Genomic DNA, 26,257 nt, shown 5'->3' with positions numbered 1-26,257 from the left:
CATGCTCTCAAGAAGGGAGTTTCCCCATCATATAAGCTTGTAGCCTATTGCACCCTTCTAGTGCACCCACATCCCCCCACATCTTAGTGTCATCAGCAAACTTGAACAGGGTGCTTTCTACCCCGTCTCTACCCTTTGTCTTCCAAATGTCCACTCATTTGCATCGTCACAGACTTCTTGTTTACTTTAGCTTCTTTTCTACCATGGAGAACTCATAACAGCAGCAGAGTCTCTCAGTGCCTGAAGAAGAGTGTTTGTGCCCGAAAGCTTGCAAAGAACTTTTTTCCAACTAGTTAGTTGATCTATTAAAAGATATCACATCTACCCAAAGAACCATGCCAAACTGTTTCACTATTTTTAATAAACAATTTCAGGAACTCTATTTAAGTTAATGCTGATTGTAGTATTTCTTACAGAAAACAGATGCAAGATATATTAGCATTAGCTCAGAGAAACTGAAATGTTCACAAATTGAAAAGCGAAAAGTTAATAGATAAGAATTTCTTTAAAATTTATTGGACTAGTTGTGTTACATTCAATATTTGATGTGTTTCTTTTGGACAAAGAATTGGCATAAATACAAACAAGCCTTTGTCTTCCTTCCCTAAACAAGAAATGTAGTACTAGAGACAACGGCACATAGTTCACATCTTTGTATTTACAGTTTGTCTTTACTTTACAACTTACCGCAAGTATTATTTACATAAAAATACAGTAAGAACAAAAAGATCGCGTCTTGGCAACATACAGAAATTCATACAAATTGTACATGATTTTAAGCACATCATACCAGACAACCTCATTTAAAACTACTTCTGTTAAAACCCATTGTGAAAAATGTATATTTGTTCTTTCAAAGACGTCAACCATTAAATTGTGTAATGGTTAAATCACATTTAATTGCTTCTAGTCACTGAAAGTCCAATTTAATTCTGTTATCCTTCTGGGCTAAACATTCAGAACACTGTATGAGAGAAATGAACAGCCACCTTTTGGGAAGCCAGTAATTTAATAAGTTAAGTTACAAATAACCAACTTCTTTCTTCATCAACAGCTTTTCTGCAGAAGAAGCTCTCTGTATAGGCATCTAATTGTTAAAACACACATTTTTCCCACTTACTATTTGTTGTAAATTTGCAATACCCCTTTAAGTAATTTTAATTTAGTATGGTACTGAAATTGCTACAACTGCAATACAGAAATGCGAACAAGATGACAGTATGTTACTCTCAAATTTTCCTGACACACAATACCATTAAAGGGATAGTATCAGTTAAAAAAATTATGAACCATAATTTAAAAAATTCTACTATGTAAAAAAGTTTACATTTAAATATTCCTATGTAATGGTTACAACCTAAATAATGTAGCAAGGTGCCATGTCTAACACTTGGCTAAAGATAAACTACATATACATGAAACAGTCATAAAAATGGTCTTTTAAATGTTAAGTTGGAATAAGTGTCATGAGAAGCAAACTGCAAGGCAATCTGGATTTTTAATCTGACAGTGGTCCTTTAAGGATGAGCAAGGTAAATTGCTTTTATTTCACCTAGTAGTTCAGGGAAAATGCTTGAAGTTACATCGCACTGACTGCAACAGAGCCAAAATATGTCTCTCAATTAGCAACCATTTCAGTGTTTACATTTTATGAATGGTTAATATTTTATTGGAAAAAGTCAATAAACTTATCTGCACAGCTGAGGGAATAACAGCATTTCCTGTGATTTTCTGATTCACGTAGCTGCAAAGAAGGGATATCACTGTATGCAACATTCACCTAAATATATAGAACATTCTTTCAGTTTGTGTAAATAAGAATAGTTTTGAACTAGACAGTGTGGCTTCATAAAATTAATTCTTTTCACATCTCAAACCAGTGAAAAACCATTAATGGCTGCAGCAGTTTTTTTGCATGGGTTACTTTTTTGTTACACTTGTGTGTAACATATTAAACAACTGATTGTAAAATCAAAATAAGACCATGTCAGAAAATTATAAAGTCTCTGTTTCAAAGGCTCTGTGATAAACACATTAGTGACACAAGTAACAGCTTTCTTCTTCCAAGACCTTTGACACAAGCTGTGATACCTTCTATAACGATTACTTGACACGGGTGCCTTGCTCTATAGTAAAAAACTCATGCTTCAATAGATAACATCAGTATAAATGTCCTGAACTAAACAACAAAATATTTTTGGCTGAAGAACAGATCTTTAATCTCTTAAATATTTAATCTTTTTAGTAATACTATTTGAAAGCAACTAATATGACTATCTTGGCTTCCATTGCAGAAAATACTCCTGGTTTTTCTCAATACAGATGTGCTGATGTTACATAACACTTTTCTTCATGTCCCAATAACTGAAAGATGTCTTTTGAAGTTCTTTAGTATGCAAACAAAGGTTCTTCTTATATTTACATTTTTCAAAAATTTGTAATTCCAGCGTTTTGTTTTAAAACGAATTGTTCATGTGCAGACATTTGATTGCTCTGTATGCTTACTTTTATTATACATGCATTGGTCATGACATTAAATCAGTGGACTAAATGTGGTTGGTCTCATTGATTGGATCAAATCGGTACATCAAGCTGTACCTATCCCATGGGCTCCCCTACACAGCTCTGCGAATGCACCTCGTCTCTGACTCGCAGCACTCTATTCTAATCCTGAGCATCATATAAATATGGGCCAGCAAACATGCCAAATTTTGCAGCAGTTTTTTTGCATGGGTCCCTTTTTGGTATGAACCCAGAGCTTAGGAGGTAAAAGATGAGTATGGTAGTATACTGTGAGTGCTGTGCACCACCACCAAACTCCCCTTTTCTTTGAAATATTATGAAAACTTTTCACGTGGATTTTTAGAGCACATATTTTGGTTTATTCCGTGTAAAAAAAAGTGTGTAAGTTATATGGCATAGGTATTTTTTCTTTGTTGTGATGTCTTTGTTGTGATGCATAATAAAAGTTTCTGAAATCTTATTATGTAATCAACTGGAGAGGTATCCAAACCCATACTTACACTAATACTTTCATATAATCTATTTATAGGTTGTCTTCAGATAAACTTCAATTATACTGGAGGATCAAGTAATAATATTGTAACACAGACTGAAATTGTTTTGGGAGGTCCTGAAAGATTTTCAGTACAGTACTTCAGTGGATTGTGAAATGTAGCATGTCAATAACTGACTTCTTGTGTCCCTCTGATGAGCCCATTAATATCTGAGCATAAGTCAAGATAATGATATAAAAAGGAAACTTTTTCTCTCTTTTACATGTTAGTCATTTCCGTGTCCAAATTTACAATTAGGTTCCCAGAAAGGTGACTAACATAGAGGAGCTCAAATGGACTGGAAGATAGTTACTTTATGATAAATGGCTCTCACTGTTCATAGGATCCAGAACCTAATTACAAATGCCAGGCTATTTTGCCTCTTAGCAAAGAAATAAATGTATATTTGTGTGTTTTTTTAGATGTTTTCTTCAAAACTAATGATCTATGGTCAATGAGAAGACAGAGTTTAAAGCTTAAGAATGCTTACACTTCTGTAAAAGGCAACAGGCCACTTCCAATTAATCACAAGAAAAGATTGCTGCAATCAGAAGCTACTGCTGAATACAAACAAGCCAAAAGAACAGCATCTTCAAAATAGTTCATGTTGAATTAGGACGTAGCCGCTTATTAACCGTTATAAATAGGTTGTCAAAGCTGTGATCATTTAGAGTGCCTATACACATGCAGTGAGGCTGCTCCAACGTGCTGGAATTCTAGCATGTTGGAGTAGACTCAATTAATCTGCAATTGCCACGCTCCAGCAGCCTCCTCGTCTTGTGTATCAGCATCTCCCCACTTAAAAATGGTGGTGGGGGCACTTGAACTAAAGAGTGTTGAATAAGCTTTAATTCAAGTACCTTCACTGCCATTTTTAAGCGTGGGGACACTGATACAGGGGATGTGATGGCACTTTAATTGGAGCAGCTTTTGGAGCCACTATAATTAAAATGCTGCCCCCCACCTCTCCAGAGCACATGTAAAAGTGTCCTTACATATGAAGAAAGCTAATACAGAAAAGGTGAGTGTTTTTTAGGGTAGTCATTGTCAACTTATGACCCATGGGCCAGATCCACCCATTGAGCCACTTTATCCAGCCCACAGTGCTGGGGGCTTTCTGTGGTGGGGTGTTTTGCCAATGGGCTGACTGGGTGGCAGGGAGAAGTGGTGGTGGCAGCAGGGGCATTCCAGAGGAGAGTGGTGGCTGCGGCATAAGTCAGGTTGAAAGGAGCCTGTGCTCAGAGCCAAGCTCTGTTAAAGTGGCCCCCCATTCCAAATTGTTGCTCTACGGGGTTTAATATGTAGTAGAAATATTTGAGGAGCACTTAACACCCATACAATAATAAACATGAAAACATTATCTGTTAGGCAAGCCACAAAATTCCTGTTCCCAATCTGCAAAAGGAAAGCTATTGTTCTGGACATACAATATGGTCCCATCCCCACCATGCATGTACTCTGAACAGTCTCTTGTAGAGAAAGATATTTCAATTTAATCTTAAGCAGGAAGGTTAGCCAGTTTAAAAAGGTTCATAAATCTCCTGCCAAAAAAATAAATAATCAAACCATATTTAAATAAAGAATATTTTGCAACAGACCTGAATATCTAAGCTTTGTGTATAGATGACCTCAAGAAAACTCAGTTATTTATTTAAAAATTCTTAAAAATCAAGTTACCTCAGGTATTGTTTATGCCTGGGAAAAAAAATAAACTGTATATAAGTGAATAATTTCCAACACCAAAAGTAATTCTGAAATTTATTGAGAGGCAATTATGGTATCATAACTCTTCAACTTTGAATTCATGACCTGTTTTTAAACTACTTTCCCTGACTTCCTTCTATCACATGAAGTAAATGGTTATGGACAGATCATTTTTGGAGGAATTTTTAAAATTTCTACTTAAATCCTGGTGGAAGCTGAAAGTTCTGGAGACAGGCTCCTGACTTCATAGGAAGCTGGAAGGGGAGATGCAGTTAGTTTGTCTTTAAACTATAGATGTATTCAGGTGTCTTTCATTCCAGTCTTAGGCTAGCTGTGTTTATTTTCTGCTATCACATGCAGAAACAGAAGTTTGTATTTGGATTATGGGCTTTTTGTGAGATGAGGTATCAATTGTTTCTGCCTCATATTAGGCTAGATTAGATAATAGGGGTAAGAGGTGATGTTTCCACTATTCAGGAAAACTGGAAAGGAGCAAGTGGTTGAGGGTAGGTAGGTTAATTTAACACCCAGCTACTACATTTTAGATTGCTCTGTCTTGAAAGAAAGAAACTAGTCTCAGTATTAGTTCTTGAACCAAATCTCCAGAAGCAGAGAGTGAGGTATGACTTTCTAGCTGTTTGTTTCTGAGCCTATAATGTCTTTTTTCCCCTCTCTGAACGTGAAAAGCTGTCAGAGCTGCACATTTGCTGTATTTTTTTGTCTTACTCAAAAAGGTCTTAAATAGTGAAAGCAATATAATTTTGGTCTCTTCAGCTGAGGATGTGGAGTTGTGAACACATATGGATTCACTAAGAAAACTGAAGGGTAAGGCCTGTTTCTCATTCTTCTCACATGGTATTTGCTGACTCCATGCTAGAATGTGGTTTCCTCTATTCCGAATGGCATAGGGGAGGGGTTTTTTTTGCATTTAGCTTTTTAAAAAAAATTTTTTTTTATCCATTTTTGTTACTGTAGCCACCAAGTTCTGATCTAATAGTCCTGATAAGAATATTGATCTAGGGATTACAGTTCTTGAGCCCAACCTCCAGGAAAAGTGAAGTATAAAACTCTGGCTCAAGCTGCTTGTTTCTGTATTTATTGACAATATCAGCTATTTTCTGTTTTCGGCGGACATGTGGGGGGTTGTATGAATCACTTTCCAGCCTCTTTCTTCGGCAAATGTTTATTACCGTCTGTCTCACTAAGAAACCTGAAAGAGAAAAGAGTTGGTACTAATTTTAAACAAATCTTGTCCCATTTCCCCTTTGCTGTTTTACCAGAGAAAGGAAGGACATTTCAATTCTCTTTACAGCCAAATTGTAAAACATCCCCAGCTCCTCTCCTATTGTTAAAAAGTGGTTAGTAATGGCTTAATGCAGTGACGTGATTACAGAACTGCAATAACTCTTTGTGGTTATACATTCATTTTAAAAGCAAATTTTCAGTTTAACAATTTAGGCTAAGTACAGACAGTCAAAAAGCCCGAGGCTGAATCAATTCAATCTTTGCAGGTTATTCTAAGCTGGATAGATGGAAACGACAAGCAAGTGAAAAGACATTCACTTTTGATTCTGGAAATGCAGCCACATGCTTGCAGTAGCCCAGGCCAGAAGCCAGGGGGGTGCTAGAGCACGCCTCCTTGCTCAGCTGGAGCAGACAGCTTGAGCCATGGCTAGCTCATCCACCCGGTGAGGGGGAGTTTGCAGAGTAGGTGCAACGCATCCTGGGATTCTGGGGGACCGAGAGTTAACTTGAATCTGAAAGGGATCTGGCACAGATGTTTAATAAACCAATTTAACCTAAATCAGTTAAGTCTGACATGGGCGACTGGTACTGCCTTAGTCAGGGGGGGCATGTGCTCCTCCAGCAACCAGTCAGTGACTGGGGGGAGACGGGGGTCCCCCCTCAGCCAATCCCACTGACTGCCGCTCCCACCTGCCCCCCTTGCTCATTGCCTAAGCAGTGAGCATGGCCGGTCAAGGGCTGCACCAGTACTCTTAGGGGGTGCATGTGCACCCCATATATCCCCTAAGCGTCACCACTGAGATCTGAAGGTTTATCTTAAGGTTTATCTTAAACCAGTTTCAGCAATTTTGAAAGCGGTTTATGTGCACTGAACAGAATGCCTTGCTGGACTTGGTCCTTGCCAGAGGTGATGACCTGGTGAGGGATCTGCAGGTGTTCGAACACCTAGGCGTCAGTGACCATCATCTGCTGCAGGGTGGTGAAAGCAAGCAGTAAGGCAAAAGTCCTTGATTTCAGGAGGGCCGACTTCAATGAGCTAAGGAGATTAGTAAGAGAGACACTGGGGACTCAGAGCTTCAATGAGATGGGAGTCCAGGACAGGTGGGTGTTCCTTAAGGAGACGATCTTCCGAGCTCAGAGGGAGTCAGTCCCAATCCGACCCAAAGTGGGCAAGAGTGCTATAAAGCCTCCTTGGCTCAGTAAAGGTATCCAGGAGGGCCTGAAGGCAAAAAAGGTGGCATACAATCAGTGGAAGCTAGGGGTAAATCACCAAGAAGGATTACACCTCCGTTGCTCATGATTGCAGGGAGGCGGTTAGGAAAGCCAAGGCAGAGATGTAACTTGGGCTGGTGACCAGAATTAAGGATAACAAAAAGTCCTTTTTCAAATGCATAAAGAGTAAGAAGGCAGCACCAGGTCACATGGGGCTCCTACAGGACAGGCTTGGCAATCTGGTGATTGCAGCAAAGGAAAAAAGCTGAACTCTTCAAGAGTTCTTTGCTTCCATATTTCTGAGTAGGGACCACAACAACTCCCCCACTAGGATTATGGACAGGCTCAGGAGACACAATGCCAGGCCTGAAGTCAGGGACAATCTAGTTAGGGAACTCTTGGAGGGGTACACGTTTATAAATCAGCAGGTCTGGATGTTCTTCATTCGAGGGTACTGAGGGAATTGGCAGAGGTCATAGCAGGGCCCCTGGCACAGCTGTATAAGCACTCACGGTGCTCTGCCTAGGTCCCAGAGGACTGGAAAAGGGCTAGTGTCTTCCCATTTACAAGAAGGGAAGAAAGGAGGACCTGGGTAACTAAAGGCCAGTTAGCCTCACCTTGGTCCTTGAGAAGACCTTTGTGAAAATTATCAAGGAACACATCTGCGGGGGCCCAGCACGGGAGGTAATGCTCAGGGGCAACCAACCTGGGTTCACTGTGGGCAGATCCTGCCTGACTAAACTAGTTTCCTTTTACAACCAGGTCACAAAGTCTTGGATGTGGGCGTTGAGGCGGATGTCGTCTACCTGGACTTAAAGCACTGTTTCTCACTCCATTCTCATAAAAAAAACTAGGCAACTGCGGCATTGATGTCGACACAGTCAGATGGGTGGCAAATTGGTTCGATAGTTGCACCCACAGAGTGGTGGTGGATGGCTTGTTTTCGACCTGGAGGGATATGGGCAGTGGAGTTCCCCAGGGCTTGGTCCTTGGGACTGTGCTATTCAACATCTTTATCAGTGACTTGGAGGTGGGGAGTGGAAAGCACGCTGTCCAAATTCGCTGATGACACAAAGATGAAGGTAGAAGTGGGCACACTGGAGGGAAGGGACAGAATCCAGCTAGATCTAGACAGGTTACAGAGGTGGGCGGATGAGAACAGAATGGAATTCAATGCAGACAAGTGCAAGGTGCTACATCTAGGGAGAAGGAACCTACAACATACCCATAGGCTGGAGAACACCCTTATCAACAACACAGTGGCAGAAAGGGATCTTGGAGTCATTGTTGAATCCATGGTGGACATAAGCCACCAATGTGAGGAAGCAGTCAGTAAGGCTAACTGCACCTTGTCATGCATCTACAGATGCATCACATGCAGGTCCAGGGAGGTGATCCTTCCCCTCTACGCAGCATTGGTCAGGCCACAGTTAGAGTGTTGCGTCCAGTTCTGGGCGCCACACTTTAAGAGGGATGGGGCTAACCTTGAGAGGGTCCGAAGGAGGGCCACTCACATGGTCAGGGGGCAGCAGGTCAAGTCCCACAAAGATAGATTAAAGGGCTTGAATCTATTCAACCTCCACAAGAGAAGACTGAGAGGGGATTTGGTGGCTGTCTATAAACTCACCAGGGGGGACCAGCAGAAAATAGGTGAGGCTTTGTTTCCCTGGGCACCACCTGGGATAACAAGGAATAATGGCCACAAATTGATTGACAGCAGGTTCAGACTTGATATCAGGAGGCATTACTTTACTGTTAGGGCTGCCAGGCTCTGGAATGGGCTCCCAATGGAAGTGGTGCCCTTCCCTGCCTTGGGGTCTTCAAGAGGAGTATGGATAGATATCTGACTGGGGTATTATGATCCCAGCACTTCCTGTGGAGGGAAGGGGGTCAGACTTGATAATCTGTTCAAGTCCCTTCCAACCCTAGAAACTATGAAACTTTGGTTGTTACAGATTTGAACTAGTTTCTGATCACTTATACTGATTTATGTGTAATTTCTGTCCTAGCCCCTGTGATTGTGCTTTGGGGTCTCCCTTGGCTGAATATACAGGCTGCACTGAGCACACATCTTGGCCATCCCTTGATTAGCTGGAGTCAGACCACAATCCTCTCTAGCGATGAAGCATCTGTCTTTCCCTGCTTTCTCAGTCCCAAGGGGGTTAATACATCACCTTGGCTCTTCCCCTACCTTGGAGTTATCTGGGAAACAGCAATCAATTTTAGCTGTTACATGGCAGCATAAAGTATAATAGTAGTAGATCAATAGAACACCCTTGGATGCTTAGAATTCAGGTAGATCTACACAAGCAACACTTTATAGAAATATATAGGAGAAAAACAGTCTTCATATGGATACAGTTATACTGGGTACCAACAGAAAAAAAAACACCCAGAAATTAAGCACAGTATACTGGTAAAAGCTCAGTTTTCCCAATGTAATTGTGTTTTTTAGGGACTTGGTCATGTTTTTCTTCTAGGCACATGTAGTATAACTTTCGTCTCAGTTTTTAGAAGCAGAATGATATGGAGGACTGATTGCCTTCTCTTAACTGAGGAATCCTGCAACATGGGAAGAGGAGACCTACTTGGAACAGAGAGGAGCATTTGAGGTATGCATTCATATTCCTATCCTTAGATGACACAGGGCACATCTACATGTGTGCTTTAATGCAAATCAGCCTATTTTAAAGCAGCACAAAAAATGCTCTTTTGTTAATGTGCATTAAAATAAGCTAACGTGCATTTTTCTAGTACTTCACAATGGAGATACTAGAATTTAGTGGACATTACCTAAAGCACATTAATGAACGTGTAGACACATTAACTTTGTTCTTTGGAGACTGTCAGAGCAGCCCCTACAAGGTGCTCTCAAACATACTGGAACTTGCCAAAGTATTGGAAAGTCATAGTTAGCTTCTGGAAGAGCCTTACACACTGCTGCACTGCAAAGAAACTCAGCAGAGAAAAGAAAATATAACTCCTAAGTTTTAGAAAGTGGTACAATCTAAGGGTTGGCCTATAAAGACATATATCCATTTAACTGTAATTTCCTTGAAATCCCTCCCCCCACAAACCTGAAATCAAGCTTATAAACAGACTTGTATTGAACCATCAAAGACCCTTCCCCACCCACGGAGATGCAGTAAACTGGCCTTGCAGGACAAGCCTAAGCACCCAGTTTCAGAGCATGTCTCTATACCCTCCTCCCAACAAGTTAAGACACCATCTCCACCTCACTCTCCCCCCATGAGGCCACTTATTTTTCTCAAGGGTCAATGGAGAACATACTCTGAATATACGATTTTTAAGAAAAAACTTTTTTTTCTCCAACAAAAATAGATTATTTGTCAACTTAGCTTAGAATTTATGCTGAAGTGCCCTTCATCCACCCCACAGCCTGGCAACACTGAAAACAGTTCACCAGCGTCTGCCTCATGAGAACACCCTGAAGGCTGTGGTTCTAAACAGGCTTAATCTCTGCAGTTTTGTAGAGGCTGGCAAACCTCTGAGACCTCACTCTCCAGGCCTCCAGGAAGATGTTCCCTCTAGCCTGTAACAGGGAACCCTGACCCTGTCAACTCTACAGGGAGAGGGAGCACGAGGGAAGAGCAGGGTCTACAGGGGAATAAAACTTTTGTGACCTGCAGAGGCAGAGCTCTGCAACAGCCAGCAGCAAGAGACACCCAGACCTTGAAGCCTGAGACTGCTAAGCAGCTAAACTCAAAAACAGACTTATACTGAGCCCTCAGAGACCCATCCTTGCCCACCGAGATACAGTGAACCTGGCCTTGCAGAACACAGCTCACTGCAGGGCAGGGGAATCAAAGCAATCACTAGGTTGAGCAGAAACTGCTGGGCCCATCTTCAAAGGCAGCAGTCATGCTAAAGCGATCAGAGCTAAACATCCTTTACTGTTGATATGACTGATAAACTTTATCACTATATTTGTTTTTTACTGTATCAATTGTGGACCTATGCACACCATTTTTATAGATTCATGATCTGATTTATCACCATATTTGTAATTGATTATGTTAACTTTAGGAGTAGGAATAATGCCTTTATAATGGTTGGCCCTATTTTATTATTATATTTGCATTTCTGTTATTTTTGCTTAAATTTATATTACGGTTGTATGTTCATTATGTTGTTTTTGGGAGCATGGCTTTCAGCCAGAATCCTTAATAAATTGAATTGAATTAAGGCTGCAGTCAGGTGGCTAGAAGGAAGCAGGGATTGGCTGCATACAAGCTCAGCCTCTGGGCTGGGGTAAGCAGTCTACACTTGCAGGCCGCAGGGTGAGGAGCTGTGGACAAAGCTGGCTGCCAGAAAACAACGGAGGTACCCTGGAGACTAAGGGCATAATCCAGCTCCTTAGGGTAGAAGCATGGCAGCTGCTAGAGACCTAAGATGGGTTTTGAGACTGAGTTGCAACTAGGTTGTTTAGGCTTTGTGTTATAGCTGGAGGGGGGTTTGGAGGTTATGCTGTGACTGGGAGTGGGTTGTGTATATGGGGGAGGTTTGGAGGGCATGGAGCAGGGTGACAGGGGGGCCCTCTATGTTTTGGGACCTGCTGTGGGCAGCAATGTGAGGGGCTAACACCCTGAAGCTGACGTCCAAGGCAGTAGATCTGAGGGTCTCAGCCGGAGGAACAGGGCCAAAGCCAAGAAGGCCAAAGCCAAAATAAGAGTTTGAGACCCAAGAGGCCACATTTGCTGCTTTGGGGCCGGGGGCCCCACCACATTGCCATCAAGTAATATTTGTAAGGTATAAGTGTGACTACGGGAGTGGCTGAAGGCCATGATTATAGCCTATAAGGCAGTGGTCGTCAACCAGTGGATCTTGATCTCATGGTAGATCTCGGAGGTTCTTGGAGTTGATCCGAGGCTGGGATTGAGGGGCTGAGTATACACATGCACGCCCCAGACCAGCAGGTCAGTGTGTGTGGGAGGGACGGGGTGGGGGCTAGATTGAGGCCCCCATGGTAAGGGACAGTGCCGCAAAGGCAGGAGCAGGGGTAAGTTGAGCTGGGCCCTGGCCAGGTGGGACATCCCTGCTGGGGTGGCACTCCCCCAAACAATTTTTTCTCCATCTGCCTTGATCTGTACCTCCCTCCCACTTCCTTCCCCACAGATTTACCTGCTGGGCAGAGGAGGGGAACAGAGTGGTGGGGGTGGCAGCGGCTGTGCACTGTAGATCTTGGATTGCTTTTAAATGCCAAAGTTGATCTCCTATTTAAAAAGGCTGGAGACCACTGCTCTAAGGCATAATTAGGGCCATGGGTTCACCTTTCGGATATATATGACCCCAATTCTCTGAGAAGGTAGAGAAGCCCTGGGGGCTGTCTTAAAGAGGAAGCACACCTTGTAGAGTTTAGAAGTGGAGAAGCCCCAAGGACTAGAGTTTGGGGGAGCAAAATTTGAGGACGTGACCAAGAAGGAAGATACCAAGGAAGTGCCTACTCTGACCTCTACAGGCAGACTCCCACATAAATACATTAACATTGAGGTGTAGCAGGTGACAGATGGTAGGTGAGAGAGACTGGAAAACACAATAGGGCAGCCTGACCACCATGCAGCATCAGGTGCTGGGGTCACCATGCCCTGAAGAACCCAAAGGTATATTCCACAATCAGTTGTCAGCTGTACTTCCACTAGTCAAACAACTCCTTCCTGGCATATTGGTGTCCAACATGGGTCTTAGCTGGGTATCAGGGTAACAGGAAGAAATAGTCGCTTCTTTTAGCTGGGAGTGTTACAGGTAACGCCCCTTATATTAGGGAAAGCAGGAGTTCCCGAAGACTCTGACATCACAGACCTTGTCCAATTGCCTGACAGTCACATTTGCAAATCAGTCTGAGTGTTCTGTACTGCTCTGTGGCATGCTGGAAAAGTACCCTTTTCTGGTTGGTGTACTTAAGGCCCAGGCGTGCTGGGAATATGCATGCCAAAGTAATTGGAAACCTCAAAGAGACAAATCTGGGTGTGACCTCTTGTAGACTGGAAAGTCTGAGAATGCTTTGTGTCGTGCATCTTCTTGATGGTGAAATGCATCTTGAAAGGTTTAATCCTGTCATGGATTTGTCCAAGCCAAGTTAAATGACAGCAGACTGGAGGCTATTGTGGGTTGCTAGCTTCCAAACAGCAATTGCCACCACATCTCCACCACATTCATGAACACCTTCATGTTGGTGGAATGCCTCTGGAGTGACAGAACCAGCTTGATGCAGATCTCAAAGAAAGTTGCCGTTACTGCTATGCCCCTTAGATCCGTAGCTCCATCTGCTCCCTTAGACTCCATGCTGGTTTCCCTGGCTCAGAGGTGGTGGTAAATGGTCTGAAGGTGAAGGTTTTTGCCTTTATGAAGTCTTATTTATAAAACTCTTTGGGCATGTGGCTCTCAGATTAAGAGTACAGAACATAGCTTAAGGAAGGGTCATTGAATCATAATTGAATCATGAGCTGCCATGGCACACCAACTGGAAAAGGTGCTTGAACAAGAAGGAAGGCATAGCCAAATAGGTCAAAACTCTGCTGTGAGACTTAGCTGTGAAAGAAAATTAAAGCAGCTGAGGGGGGTTTATGGAGGGGATACAAAAAAGGGGAGTTCTGTCTCTCCAGTTAGAGGGAGAGATATGTGGAGTTCTTCTTGCTGTTTCCAGGAAGCAGAGCGGAATTAAAAGTGTTTAGTATTTCGTATGCTTCTTTGCTGGTTGCCACATGAGGCCAGAAAGGATTTTTTTTTTGCCACCTGTTGCTACAGTTGTCAGTGTTTGGGGTTTTTTTGTTTTGTTTTTTTGCTCTCCTCAGAAGCACTGAGTGTTGGCTGCAGCCAAGGCTGGGGATTTTGACTGGGTCCTACTGGGACTAAAACTCAGGTTCATGGTTAGAAGGTCTTACCCTTCCACTCAAGATCAGACTGATGGGATCATGAAGAAATTTTATGATCCCATAAATTTTTGCCTTCATCTGTAGCAGGGGATATGGCCCTCCTGCATCTCTCAAAAGCATTTTAACATCCTCTTCAGTGGTGGGACACTTACAGTCCTCATCCCCCACTCTTTAACTGTGGCAGGTGAGAATGCTGTTGATGGTTTTTGGCATTGTGCCTTGTAGTTGTGCAATAGGGTTAATTATATAATTTTAGGACTAGGTTAGACCAACATTTTTATGTGATGGTCTGAAGGTGGATGATCCTAGAGATGTAATTAGGAAGGATAGATTTCTACCTTATAGACTAACCAAAATAGCTATAGCTATTATATAGCACAAGCTTTTGTAAGCTGAAGCTCACTTCATCAGATGCTGTGTGATGAAAAGGGAGGGGGGTCTGGACTAGATGGCCTCCTGAAGTCCCTTCCAGCCCTGCTTTATAAATGGACCACAAGGTACATTTAGAGGGTATAAGGGGAAGGGATGAAAGACAGCAATTCTCTGCAATGGATGTGAATGACCCACCCTCCTAACAAGTCTGGTGACTGTGGGACGGGGGGGAGGGTCACATGGTACCACGTTACTAAATGGCTGCCTAAGCTCTGAGCTCCTCAACTCTTCATGCTTATTTCACATCATGTCAACATCAAGGTGATTTTTTTCCTCAGTGAAGTTGGAGGGGCGGGGGGAAGCAGAGGCACTGGCAAGTTTTGTAAATAAATTTAAGTGTATGAAGAGGACAGGGCCTGGATCTCCCATGCAGGCCAGTGATGCGAGTGAAATCCTCAGGTCCTGGTGTCTCAGGAGGTCATCTCTGTGAGGCAGTTTTTGTCACAGAAACTAGAGGAAATTTCCCAGGATATACACAGGCTTTCTGCAGACATTGGTGAGATAAAAGTACACATCGTAATTCTAGAAAGTGATGTGAATAAGAACAACGATATTATGGAGATTAAAAAAGAGAATGCTGTTCTTAAATTAAAGTTCTATATATTAAAACAACAAGATGAACTGGAGAATCACTCTTGTAGAAAAAATTAAGATTAACTGGGATTCTAGAGGGCTGTGAGGGAGCAAATATGATTGGTTTCCTACAACACGTCCTGCCAGAAATCCTGAAACAAGATCTGCCATTACCTCCACCTGAGATCAAATAAGCTCATTGCACAGGATCAAATCCTAACCAGAATGGGCTTGAGCCCAGGCCAGTTATATTTAAGCTCCTGAGATTCTCTGACAAGGCTAATCTTTTGTCTTCAGCTAAGAAGATGGGATAGGTTGTATTTAATGAACATAAAATTGACTATTTCCTGATTCCACAAAAGACCTGAACAAGAAAAGAGCAGCCTTTAATAAATTAAGGCAAGTGGTTCATAGATCAGATGTCAAATATTATATGAAATACCCTGTGAGAATTAGCCTGGTGATATTCCATCTCAATTTTATAAAACTTTCCTAAGAAGTCTAGCACCATTATTATTTAATATATAACAAGGAAATATTTTATAATGGAAATTGTCTAGAGAAATAAGAACACCTTTACTTTACTATTAAAGAAGGGAAAGAAAGGATTATCATGTAGAAACTACTGCCCAATCTCATTATTGAATTCTGATTATAAGATTCTCACAAAATTATTAGTTCTAAGACTTAGTAACGTGATTCCATCCTTGATACTTGCTGATTTGATAGGTTTTATGAAGGGCAGGTTGGCCTCAGATGGTACAGGCAAGTTACTACTACACATGCTTCAGCAGTGTCATCTATCTGACTCAGCCCTTTTCTCACTAGATGCTAAAAAGGCATTTGACAGGGTTGAATTCTAAATATCTGCTCTTAATTTTACCAAAAAATTGGTTTTGGTGAGACATTTATAAATTGGATATCAATTTTATATAGGTCTCTTCTCACAGCAGTGTCTACTAATGATGTGATATCAACTTTATTCTGTTTGGAAGGGGGCACATGTCAGGGATGTCCTATTTCTCCACTCTTATTCAATTTAGCATTGGAGCCTCTAGCTCAGCTATTAGGCAATCAAGTTACATTGAGGGGATCAAGATTCTTGATCAAATGTATAAAATCAATCTATATGCAGATATCTTTCTTCTATTGAAAAGCCCAGGTAATTCATTAACTCACATTTGCTCTGTTTGAGTCATTTGGACAGTTATCAGGCCTCGGGATCAATTGGGATAAATTCTCTTACATGAATGTGTCAAAGAGACAAGATCCATCCAAATTTTTCCATTCTCAGCTAAGGAACTGTAAGGTAATAAACTATTTAGGCATGTGGGTATGCTCTAGTCTTTACAATATGGTGCAAATAAATATTGATGATATCTTAACTAATATTAAAAAAAAGATATGGAAGGATGGAAAACATGCCCTATATCATTAATAGGAAGAATAGAAATAAAAAGAATGGAGTGTCCCAGGATTAATTATATACTCAGGTTATTGCCCTTGAAAGTACCTCTATCTGTTTTAAGCATATAAATAAAATGATATTGAACTTCATGGGAATTCTACTATAATAAAAGTCTTATTCTGTCCGTCTGTCCATAACATTTTATTCGCACTCTGATTGGTTGTCTCAGCAGCCAATCACAATTCTGACTGAAACAACCAGATTACTCCAAGAGTGTTCCAGACAGGAGGCAGTGGTGGTGGTGCAGCAGAGTGCTGCCATGATGACAGGGACAGAGGGAATGGAGCGGGGAGGCGAAGCCAGCAGCACTGGCCTCCGCCTCCCTCTCCCTGGAGGCAGCAGCTACAGAACAGGAGGCAGTGGCAGTATGGGAGTGTTGGCCAAAGGGGACAGAGGGGATGGGGGAGCAAGCTTCCCCCCCTACGCCCCCAACCGCTCCGGGGAGGTGGTGGCTGGCAGCGCTTTGTCCCTGCCCCCCCCAATCATTCCTGACAGGCAATTGGCTAGTATATGGAATAATTTATGACATACAAATTTGGAAAGATGCGTTGTACTCCATGGATTAATCTCACTTTGTTGGTAATACATACAAATGGTTTAGGAAATTATTATATACAGCAGATATTATTATTAAAGGTAAATGGGAAAAGGATTTACAGATATTGCTAACAGTTGAGAAATGGATTAGTATCTGGAAATCACTTTGTAAAACATCTGATTCATTGCTTTTAAAAACTGTTTCACATTAAATAGGTTTTATTGGACCCCCAGAAAGGTTATTTAAAGCAGGGCTAGCCTTGGATGACTATTGCTGGAGGAGATGTGGAAACCAGACTGGGTCTCTAAATTATATTTTATTCTTTTGTCCTAAAATTAATAGCTTTTGGCTTATCATATGAAGAAATTCTAAGAAATTTAAAATGAACATGGTGGCAGTGGAAAACTCCCAGTGTACCTTCATTCTTGGAATGGTTAAAAGACCTTATATGTAGGCTGCATTAATGGAAAAGATTACATATGCAAATAGGCATAACTGGAATCAATATGAAGAAATATGGTGCAATATAAATCATCTGTTAAGTTTATAAAGGTGATTTGCTTGTAGCTTGGTATCCTTTAAATGTATATTTGTTAGTTTGTTGCATGTAATGTCTAGCTCCCCCTTTCCCCTAGTCTTTACTAAATTTATAGTATGTATAGTTAATTATCTGTTTTGTAAAACTTTAGTTTTGCTTTCTAATTGTATTTTCATTAGCTTATATGTTATTGTTATAATATGAAAAATAGTAATATTATAATGGCAAACAAAGACGACTAAAGAGACTACAGTGACTAAAGGAAACAGGCTAAAAGACCGGGGTCTAATACCCCTAAGGCTCTGAAGTATCCACTCTGTTGGCCTCAGAATACTCCAGGAAATCATGGTCAAGAGCAGGGCGTCAGCAAAACTTGAGAACATTTAGCTGGGAGAGGGCAGTTCATTTATACACTTCTGACATGGTACAAATTAAAAGTACTTCATCAAAAGGGAATTTGAAATGCTTTTAATGTGTACCCTTAGTGTCCATACCCAGAGTTACTTTGTAGACAGCTAAATTTCTGCCTCAGATGTCAGTGTGTTATCAACATGAAGTCCATGTTTCTGATTGAATCTTTTGCCCCATCCCTGTTCATTTGTCTTATCCACCTACTCCCTTTTCTGATCAGCTACCTGTTCTCCGATTTGCTTCCCACCCACCTTGCTTCTGTCACTTCATTTAAATGCAAATAAGAAGTATAACTGAAAAATTTCCAAGCCATTAAAAATATAAAAATAAAGAATTTGTTAATTTTAGTTTAACAAAATGTAGCAACATTTGTTTGCTGAAGAAGCAGAGGAAGAAAACCTGCTTGTGTATTCCACCTACCTGCTCTGAGCCATACATACTGCAGAGCTATTCCCAAGTCAAAAGTGCCTCATAACTACTGGACAGGAACATATTAATTATTGAACAGTCATAAAAAGCCTCTACTAGGTTTTAATTCACAACTGTCTGAATAAAATAACTTACCAAGAGCTCTCCTACTAACAATCATTCCATCCACCAGTGGAATGACCATGTTGAATTTCCCAGTAGCTCCTTGCACTTTTATTCTGAATAACCCAGTGTTTAAAGGATGGATAAAAATCACAGGAACCTCCTTTTCAGGGCTTGCAGATCTAAAGGAATGAAATTCCAGTGTTAAAATGAGAAATAAATAGTATTTTAAGAAAACTTTTTTGGGTAGCTCCTCAAGTTTTTTTTAAACAATGCTTTCTTTTTGTTCTATGGCTAACCATATTCAAGTTCAGAGAAGTAATTAACTGTTTTAGTTTAATTTCAGGCAGAAGGCAGGATTGAGTGGCACCTTATAAACTCAGAGGCATAAGCTTTCATAAGCAACAGCTTACTTCATCAGATGCTATTAATGGACCTGAAAGGATAAACAGAAGGCAGTAATTTAAATACAAAGGATAAAGAAGGATGGAGGAAAGGAAGGAGGGACTACACAGCTATCTCTACACCACCAGCTTTCATTGTAAGTGCACCATCTTAGGGATCTAGAATAGACTTCACTCTGACCTGTTACAATACTAAACGCGACAGGGAAAACAGAATCTCTCATCACCTATAGTCATCAGCTTGAACACTTTGTAAACATGATTAATGACCTCCAATTCCCCCCTGGAAAACAATGACCATCTCAAGACAGACTTATGGGGGAACAAGCCTGTCCTGGCTTCACAGGCAACGTGTAGGGGGTGCACAGGGATGTATGCACACCCCTTCAGAGAGCTGATGCCCCACCTCAGAGCGAGCACTCTTGGTTTGGTGATGGGCAAAAGGGACAGGTGGAGCACCGGTGGCTCTCCCCTCCCCCCCCAAGAAATGCCACCAGCACTTCCAGAGTTGGCATCCAGCCATGGGGGACTGTGGGCAGTCCCTGCTTGCCACCATCATGCCCCTGCCACCGCCACCATCATGCCCCTGCCACCGCCACCAGGTGGTTGCTGAGCACCCCCTCCACCTTAGGAGGCAAGCGTCACCTATGCCTGGCTTACAGGCAGTCTTCCCAACTTCAAATGACATCTTTTCAGCAACAGACTTCTATTTTCGCCAAGGCACGAGGCCTTGCAACAGACCCAGATGCTAAATGTGCCTCCTCATCAACACAGACCACATCATCACTAGACCAAACAAAACAGATTATAACATTCAGGGTTCATTCACCTGCTCCTCTACAAATATCCAATATAACATCTGCTCACAGTGCCCTTCTGAATAACAGTGATCTGACAGCAATTCCAAAAAGGACATGTAAATCCCTGGATATTCTATCATTGATTTAGTGCAGCTGTTCTTAAACAAGACTGTAAAAGCCAACCTGAATGCAGAATTGTATAACAAGAAGTTATCCACAGAATGGAATGTGTTAAGCATGGTCTAAACAGAGACTACGGATTATCCATTACCTAAGCTAGCTTTTTCTACCTTCATGTTCCTATGCTTTTACTGCTTTACCACCTTTACCTCTTTCAGCATTGCTTTCTCTCCTTTCCTCCCCCCTTCCCTATCCTTTGTATTTAAATTACTGCTTTCTATTTGAAACGTCTGCTCCTTGCAGGTCCAGCCACAGCATCTGAGAAAGGAAGCTGTTGCTTATGAAATCTTAAGCCTTTCTGAATTTTACTAAATTAAAGGTGCCCTGCCTTCTGCCACACTAATATTGTGTAGCATGTTGGAAGATTAGTTTCAAGATATCTCTGGAAAGGAACATGAGGATGTGGTGGGTAGATTTCCAGTGTTTGAGATCTGTACCTAAAGAGGGAGGGATCATTAATACATTTATATACTTCTATCACAGGATCTCAAAGCGCTACAAGTGAATGCAGCATTAAACCATCTTATTAAAAAATGAACAGGAGAAGACAGAGGGTCAGCAGCTGGTTACAGAACCAGGAAGAGAACACCACATTTTCTACTTTTCAGATGCATGTTCTAACCCTACAAATGCAAAAGTCCTTTCATTAGTGCCCAGACAAATATCTGCTGCAAAAATCTACTGTATCATGCTTAACAAGACCCCATCTGTGATACTGTTCAGGTACAACTGTCTTTGAGAAACCAAAGAACATTCATGTCCCTGAGTGGAAGTTTTCTTAAATTGCTGCACTGCCTGTTGACTGAAAGAAAAGAAATTTAAAAACTGACCTTAGGGAAGTACTACTATTTGCTGTAGTTTCTACACCAGTGCTGGTCTCAGGAACCAAATCAGAGAGGGGAAAGTTTTCTGGAAAAAAAAAAAGGATGTGTAAAATGCTCTTAACTATTTACTCCTAATTGTTTATACAAAGTAAAAATAACACATTTTAGATCATTTAAATACAAACAACACTGATCAATCAGAATCTAGCATTTGTCTAACAATAAACAGAACTCAGTTAAAAAAATAAAACATTTCAGATACAGCTTAGTTGTTGGCCCCACTATTACATTAATTAATGATAAAACAGAAGTCCTACACACCTATATCATCATAACGTTCAACCCAGACCACATACACCTTGGTTTCAGGTCCCATTGGTGGAATGGTCCGGCCCTGAGGAACCTTCTTTGATCTGGAAGTAGGACTGAGCTATTTTGAACAGAAGAGCAGAGCAGCTTCAGTAAAATAAATCAAATTCCAATGACATTTAACAAGCAACCATTCTAAGATTTTCAGTCACCAAACAGAAACTCCCCCTTGGCAAAATATGGAGCTGTTGCCTATGTTGCTGCAGTATAGTAGATTTATGTTGATATGAGCAGCAATTGGGTTTCTGTATCACAGTTAACTTTTATTTTTTTTAACTTGGTAGGCTAAAATTAAAACCTGATGAATACTTGTTCCTGCTTATTTTATTGCTGTTGTCCAAGCTTGACCAATTACGTTCTTTATTAGTATGTGTGAGTATAATAGGGTACTCCTGTGTTACTGTGGAAGCCTATACTACTATCTTCCAAGCCCCCAAAAGTCTTAAAATGATCATAAGGCATGCTGTCTTTATTTTCTCAATGACTCCTTAAGATTGAAAGTGGATTACAATTCTTTTTGGTTCATGCAGAAGTCAATGATTCTGCTCTCAATGGCACCTGTTTGGCTCCAAAGAAAACACTCACGTAGCTGTAAATAACTGAAGGTAGACTCTGACCTTACACCTGGAACACATTTAGCAGATACATCTCCTTTTACAGGAACAGCAATATAATAGCAATATGAATAGCAGCTAAAAGCCATCAAAACCTATTGTACTTACAGAACCATTCACCCAATATTATGCATAAAGGAACAAGAATCAAAATGGTTCTTTTAGTGTTTTTACATTAGTTCTGTTATTCACTTGTAATTTCATTTTTTCCACTTAATTAGGGTTAGATACAGGGCATTTTCTCAAAGAAACAATACAAGATGTAATGTTTTAAACAGATTTTAATGCCCATTAATGAAAGGGACTAAGGCAGCAAATTATTGATACAATAATATTTCTAACCTGCTAAAAAGTTTCAGATCTATCTTGGTTTATCAAATAGTTGTATTTTAACATTTCAAATTAGTCTGTGCACAGGCCTGTATGAGACTGTGGATGAGATTTTCAAAGGCACAAACTGTTCAAAGGTAGAAAAAGCAATTAGGCCCTTAACGACCACTAAAAACTCTCTCTTACTGCTCCTGAAGTTAGAACTGAGATTTTGTTTTAATGAATGTTATAAGCAAACAAAATATAAGTTGACATGTTCAAAAAAATCCTTCACTCAGAGGAGCTGGTGTCTTCCAAGGGAGGTATGTCCATCATGATACTTCCTTAACAAACTTGTTTTAATGTTACAAGTAGCAAGCTTTTTTATTGCTGAAGGCAGATACTGAAATGTAAACAGGGTAACAGTACCCTGGAATCTGCAGAAAGCAGGGTAGATTTGCATATTATAGACTTCTTAAATTAGGAGTTGTATAACTTAAGCTTTTGTCAGCAGAGAGCTCACATCATCAGATGCGTGAAGAGACATACATACCAGGAAAAAAAGAAGGGGAGGCTCAGTTTTTATCACACCTAGAACAGCTGCTAGTATGGCTGCATATTAACAATGGGATCAAAAAGGAAAGGAGAGAAGGCAGTAAACTACATATATTGGGTAATCATGCAATAACAAAGCAGAGCAGGCTAATGCAGTGGGCTTGGTAACAGACCAGTCTACTTCAACTAGCAATTTTGCCTTCCTAAACTTGCCACATTCCTGCTGCAATATGATCCATCACTTCCATGATTGCAAGAGGGACATATGGTTCAGCTTCTATTTGTCAGCTATTTATTACCATTTTTTGAGAGAGACATATTCAGCAACTGAATAAATGTACAATCTGCTAAACAGAATCATAGAACAGAAGGGCAGGAAAGGGCCTGCAGAGTTCTAGTCCAACCCCTCTCCTCCCTACCCCTCTCCCCCTCAACACATGCAGAATCATCCATATAACTAATAGGATGCTTTGGGGACATATTAGTAAAACCACATAGTCAAACCTGACAAACCCACATGGCATAATCTGTCACATGTAAAGCAGGGGGCCTACAGTGGCCAATGCCTTGCAGCTATGAGGTTTATTAAGATATGTTCAAGAGATACAAGGATCCCCCATTACAGAGGACAGCAAAAAATCCCAGTCCATACAAAGTTGACCAGGACTACCAACTGTCATTAAATATACAGACTGTCAGTAAAAAAAAAAACAAAAAAACAAAAAAAGTGTTAAAAATGGTTATTAGTCAAGTCCATAAAAAAAAAAACTTTAGTTGTCAATAAAAGCACTAAGCAGTTACTGCTTGATTAAAGTTACAATAGGCAGAGAACAGGAGTGGCAGCTGGTGCCAGAGAGGGAGTACAGCACCCTTCAGGGAACTTTCTTTCAGCCATGTGCTGCTGCTGCTGCATCCTGGGCTGCCTGTAATACTGCTGGGATACAGGTAAGGTTCTCTGGGGATCTGTTAGGATTAGGGGAGTAGGGGTACGGTGGCAGCAGGGGGGGTGGCAGGGAAGGGGCAATATGGTGCAGGGTACACTGGGAAATCTAGGTATGGGGGTGAGACAGCCAACGCTTGAGGGAGAGGGGAGTGGGGAAGCAGCATGGTGTAAACCCATCGCTCCAGTCAAGCAGGGTTTCCAATGAAATAATTTTTAATGTGATTCTTTTTTTTTTTTTTTTTTTTTACTGCCAACCAAACTTCTTTTCCAATGGTTGATGTTACACCTCTAAATTTGAACCCAGCCCTTCTAACTGGGGCCTGGCAGAAGCATTATAATTTACATTACTGTAACAGAGAGCCTTGGCTCCCTGCCACTAAGAGGGAAAGAGCCCAATCACAACCATGTGGGTAAGGCAGGGCATAGCTGCATCTGGGCTGCCATGACAGGTAGAAAATGAGATTAATTAGAAGGCACCTACAAGCAACCCTAGAGAAGTCAGCTGACTAGAAAAGGGGCAGGGCCTGAGGGATATAGGGTAGCCTGGCTGTGGAACCTGAATAGGGAAAAGCTCTGCAGAGGTGCCTATAGCTGTGAGCCAGATGGGGAGTGGGCTAGGCCTGGAGACAGCTAGGGAAGCCAAGGGCTAGCAGCTGATTAAAGCCCAGGGTTAGGGTTGTAGTTTTATAGCCAGAAGGGCTTCTTGTTTTGATTTCAGTTTGGTCCAGTGCCCAGCAGGGACTAGATACCTGGAGTTTTCTCTGGTGCCTGGGGGTGGGGACTGTGGCGAGCCAGTAGGGGGCGCTCCTTCATTGAGCCCCCCACCTCCCTGCACTCAACCACCCTCCAGGCTCCAAGTGCCTCCCTAGGGGTGCCTCACATCTGGCTGACCCCCTTCCTGGAGCACACTCGCTAGCCTGGGGGTAACGTAGCTGCCACCACCCCGAGAAGGGACTCGGGGAAACACAAGCCTAATAGTCCTATGGGTACTTGACCCAGTACAGGCACTTGGGGCACTTCCCCAAGTCGGGGGCCAAAAAGGAAAGTCTTCCTTAGTCCACAGACCTAAGGGGTCTCTTACGCATAATTTAGACCCACCCCTCAATAAGTCTCCCACACCGGTCACAAAGGAGAACTTTATTGATTACAGGGGTATGGTGAAAGTAGGGTACAAGACTAAGCAATATCACAGAAATCTCATAGAGCAAAACAGTTTGGCTGAGTTAGCTTTTTGATCACGCATCTGAGTTACTGCCAGCTACATAAGCTACTCGCGATTTGATTAGATACTCACAAGCATCCTCCAGAGGCTGTTGGACATTCTCTCTGGAAGCAGGCCGTTCCTAGCTCCTGAGTTATGGGGGAGAGAGCCAGTTTCAGATGGTAAAGCTCCTCTCTAAATTTGAGTCCTCCACATGGCTGCTGCTCCCTCCTTCTGGGCAGTCTTAACTTATATAGTCCCTGTGACCTCATTCACCTGGTCCAGTGGAGGCCAGCTCTGGTTGGCTGTCAGCCAACCAATTGGAAATACATCACTAGTTGCCAGGCAGACTCTAGCCCACCAGGTAGAAGCCCCTCACCCAGGTAGCTGATACCAGTCACGTAGGCAGAGGGAGCAGGTTTCCCTGCTCCCCCAGGAATGTAGCCAGCTCAGGTTACCTAAAGAGACAGGGTAAGGGTGTGTCTTCTCTGCTGGGCCCATCCTAATCAAATTATCACAGCACAGAGATTTTGGGGAGAAACAAAGGCGGCTTCCTGCCACAGGGACCAGGAGGGTCTGGTACCCAAAGGGAACTAGATACTGACAGAAAAAGCCAGTGGTTTGTAGGGAACTGTGAGGGGTTACTTGGAGGTCCCAGGGGAAGTCCCAAAATGGGCAATCCTATAGTGCCTAGAGAGGGCAAATCAAACATGCCCAAGGGGGGCAATCCCATAGTGCTTAGAGAGGGCACATTGAGCATGCCCAAGACAGGCCATACCAGAGCACACCTAAGTGGGGGAAGCATGGCAGAGTGCCTGAGAGGGGTGATCCCAGAGCAGGGCAGAGTTCAGGGCCAGAAGGCATGGGAGACTAAGAAAGGCAGAGCTTGGAAGCCAGGGAGCCTGGAAGAGACCCAAGAAGGGTGAAGACTGAGGCCAGAGGGGGCAGAGACAAAGGCCTTGAAAGGTCAGGCAGGAAGCTGGGAACCCCGAAACTCGGTTCAGTCAGTGGACTAGAGCTAGAGGGCCCACAAAGAGAAAAAGGGCAGAAGCTGAGAAGGCTGAACCCCAACACAAGAACAATGGCAGGCTTGCTCAAAGACTCTCAGGCCGTCTTCTTCATGCTAAAATAACATCCAAGGATGAGTGAGAAAGTGAGGGTCCTCCACAGTTAGAGCCGGGGGAGGAATTATGTGCCCACCAGGGGGTGACACAGCTACCCGAGGCCTGAACTTGTCACAATTACATAAAACATACGTCAGTATAAGCTAGGCCTGTGCAAACTATAAGTATTCACTTCAGATTTGGATTTGGCCGATTCGGAAAGACAGTGATTCGAATCACTGTCCCAATTCGATTCAGCCAATTTGGATTTGACAGTTCGGCCATAGACTAAACAGGCAGCAGTCCTCACCACACTGCACACAGCTGCCTCCAGCTGGTAAGTCTGTTGTAGTG

General features: G+C 42.1%; 1 protein-coding gene across 5 annotated transcripts in view; it reads right to left on the bottom strand.

The window, feature by feature from the left end:
- Nucleotides 1-5,156: 5,156 nt before the first annotated feature.
- Nucleotides 5,157-26,257, bottom strand: part of RALGAPB (Ral GTPase activating protein non-catalytic beta subunit) — a 191,889-nt gene continuing 170,788 nt past the window's right edge. For all 5 annotated transcript variants that reach the window (XM_019550734.1, XM_019550735.1, XM_019550736.1 and 2 more), the window contains 4 exons: nucleotides 21,131-21,239; nucleotides 20,816-20,894; nucleotides 18,635-18,783; nucleotides 5,157-5,970 (listed from right to left, as the gene is read on the bottom strand). In XM_019550734.1, the coding sequence (XP_019406279.1) occupies nucleotides 5,777-5,970; nucleotides 18,635-18,783; nucleotides 20,816-20,894; nucleotides 21,131-21,239 (531 nt within the window). In that variant the 3' untranslated portion in view covers nucleotides 5,157-5,776. The remainder of the gene's footprint in view (nucleotides 5,971-18,634; nucleotides 18,784-20,815; nucleotides 20,895-21,130; nucleotides 21,240-26,257) is intronic.

The sequence above is a fragment of the Crocodylus porosus genome, unplaced genomic scaffold (assembly GCF_001723895.1).
Source record: "Crocodylus porosus isolate Cpor-Errol unplaced genomic scaffold, CroPor_comp1, whole genome shotgun sequence".
Classification (NCBI taxonomy): Eukaryota; Metazoa; Chordata; order Crocodylia; family Crocodylidae; genus Crocodylus; species Crocodylus porosus.
Note: the sequence above shows the minus strand (reverse complement) of the source record. Positions and strands in the feature narration are given on the sequence as shown.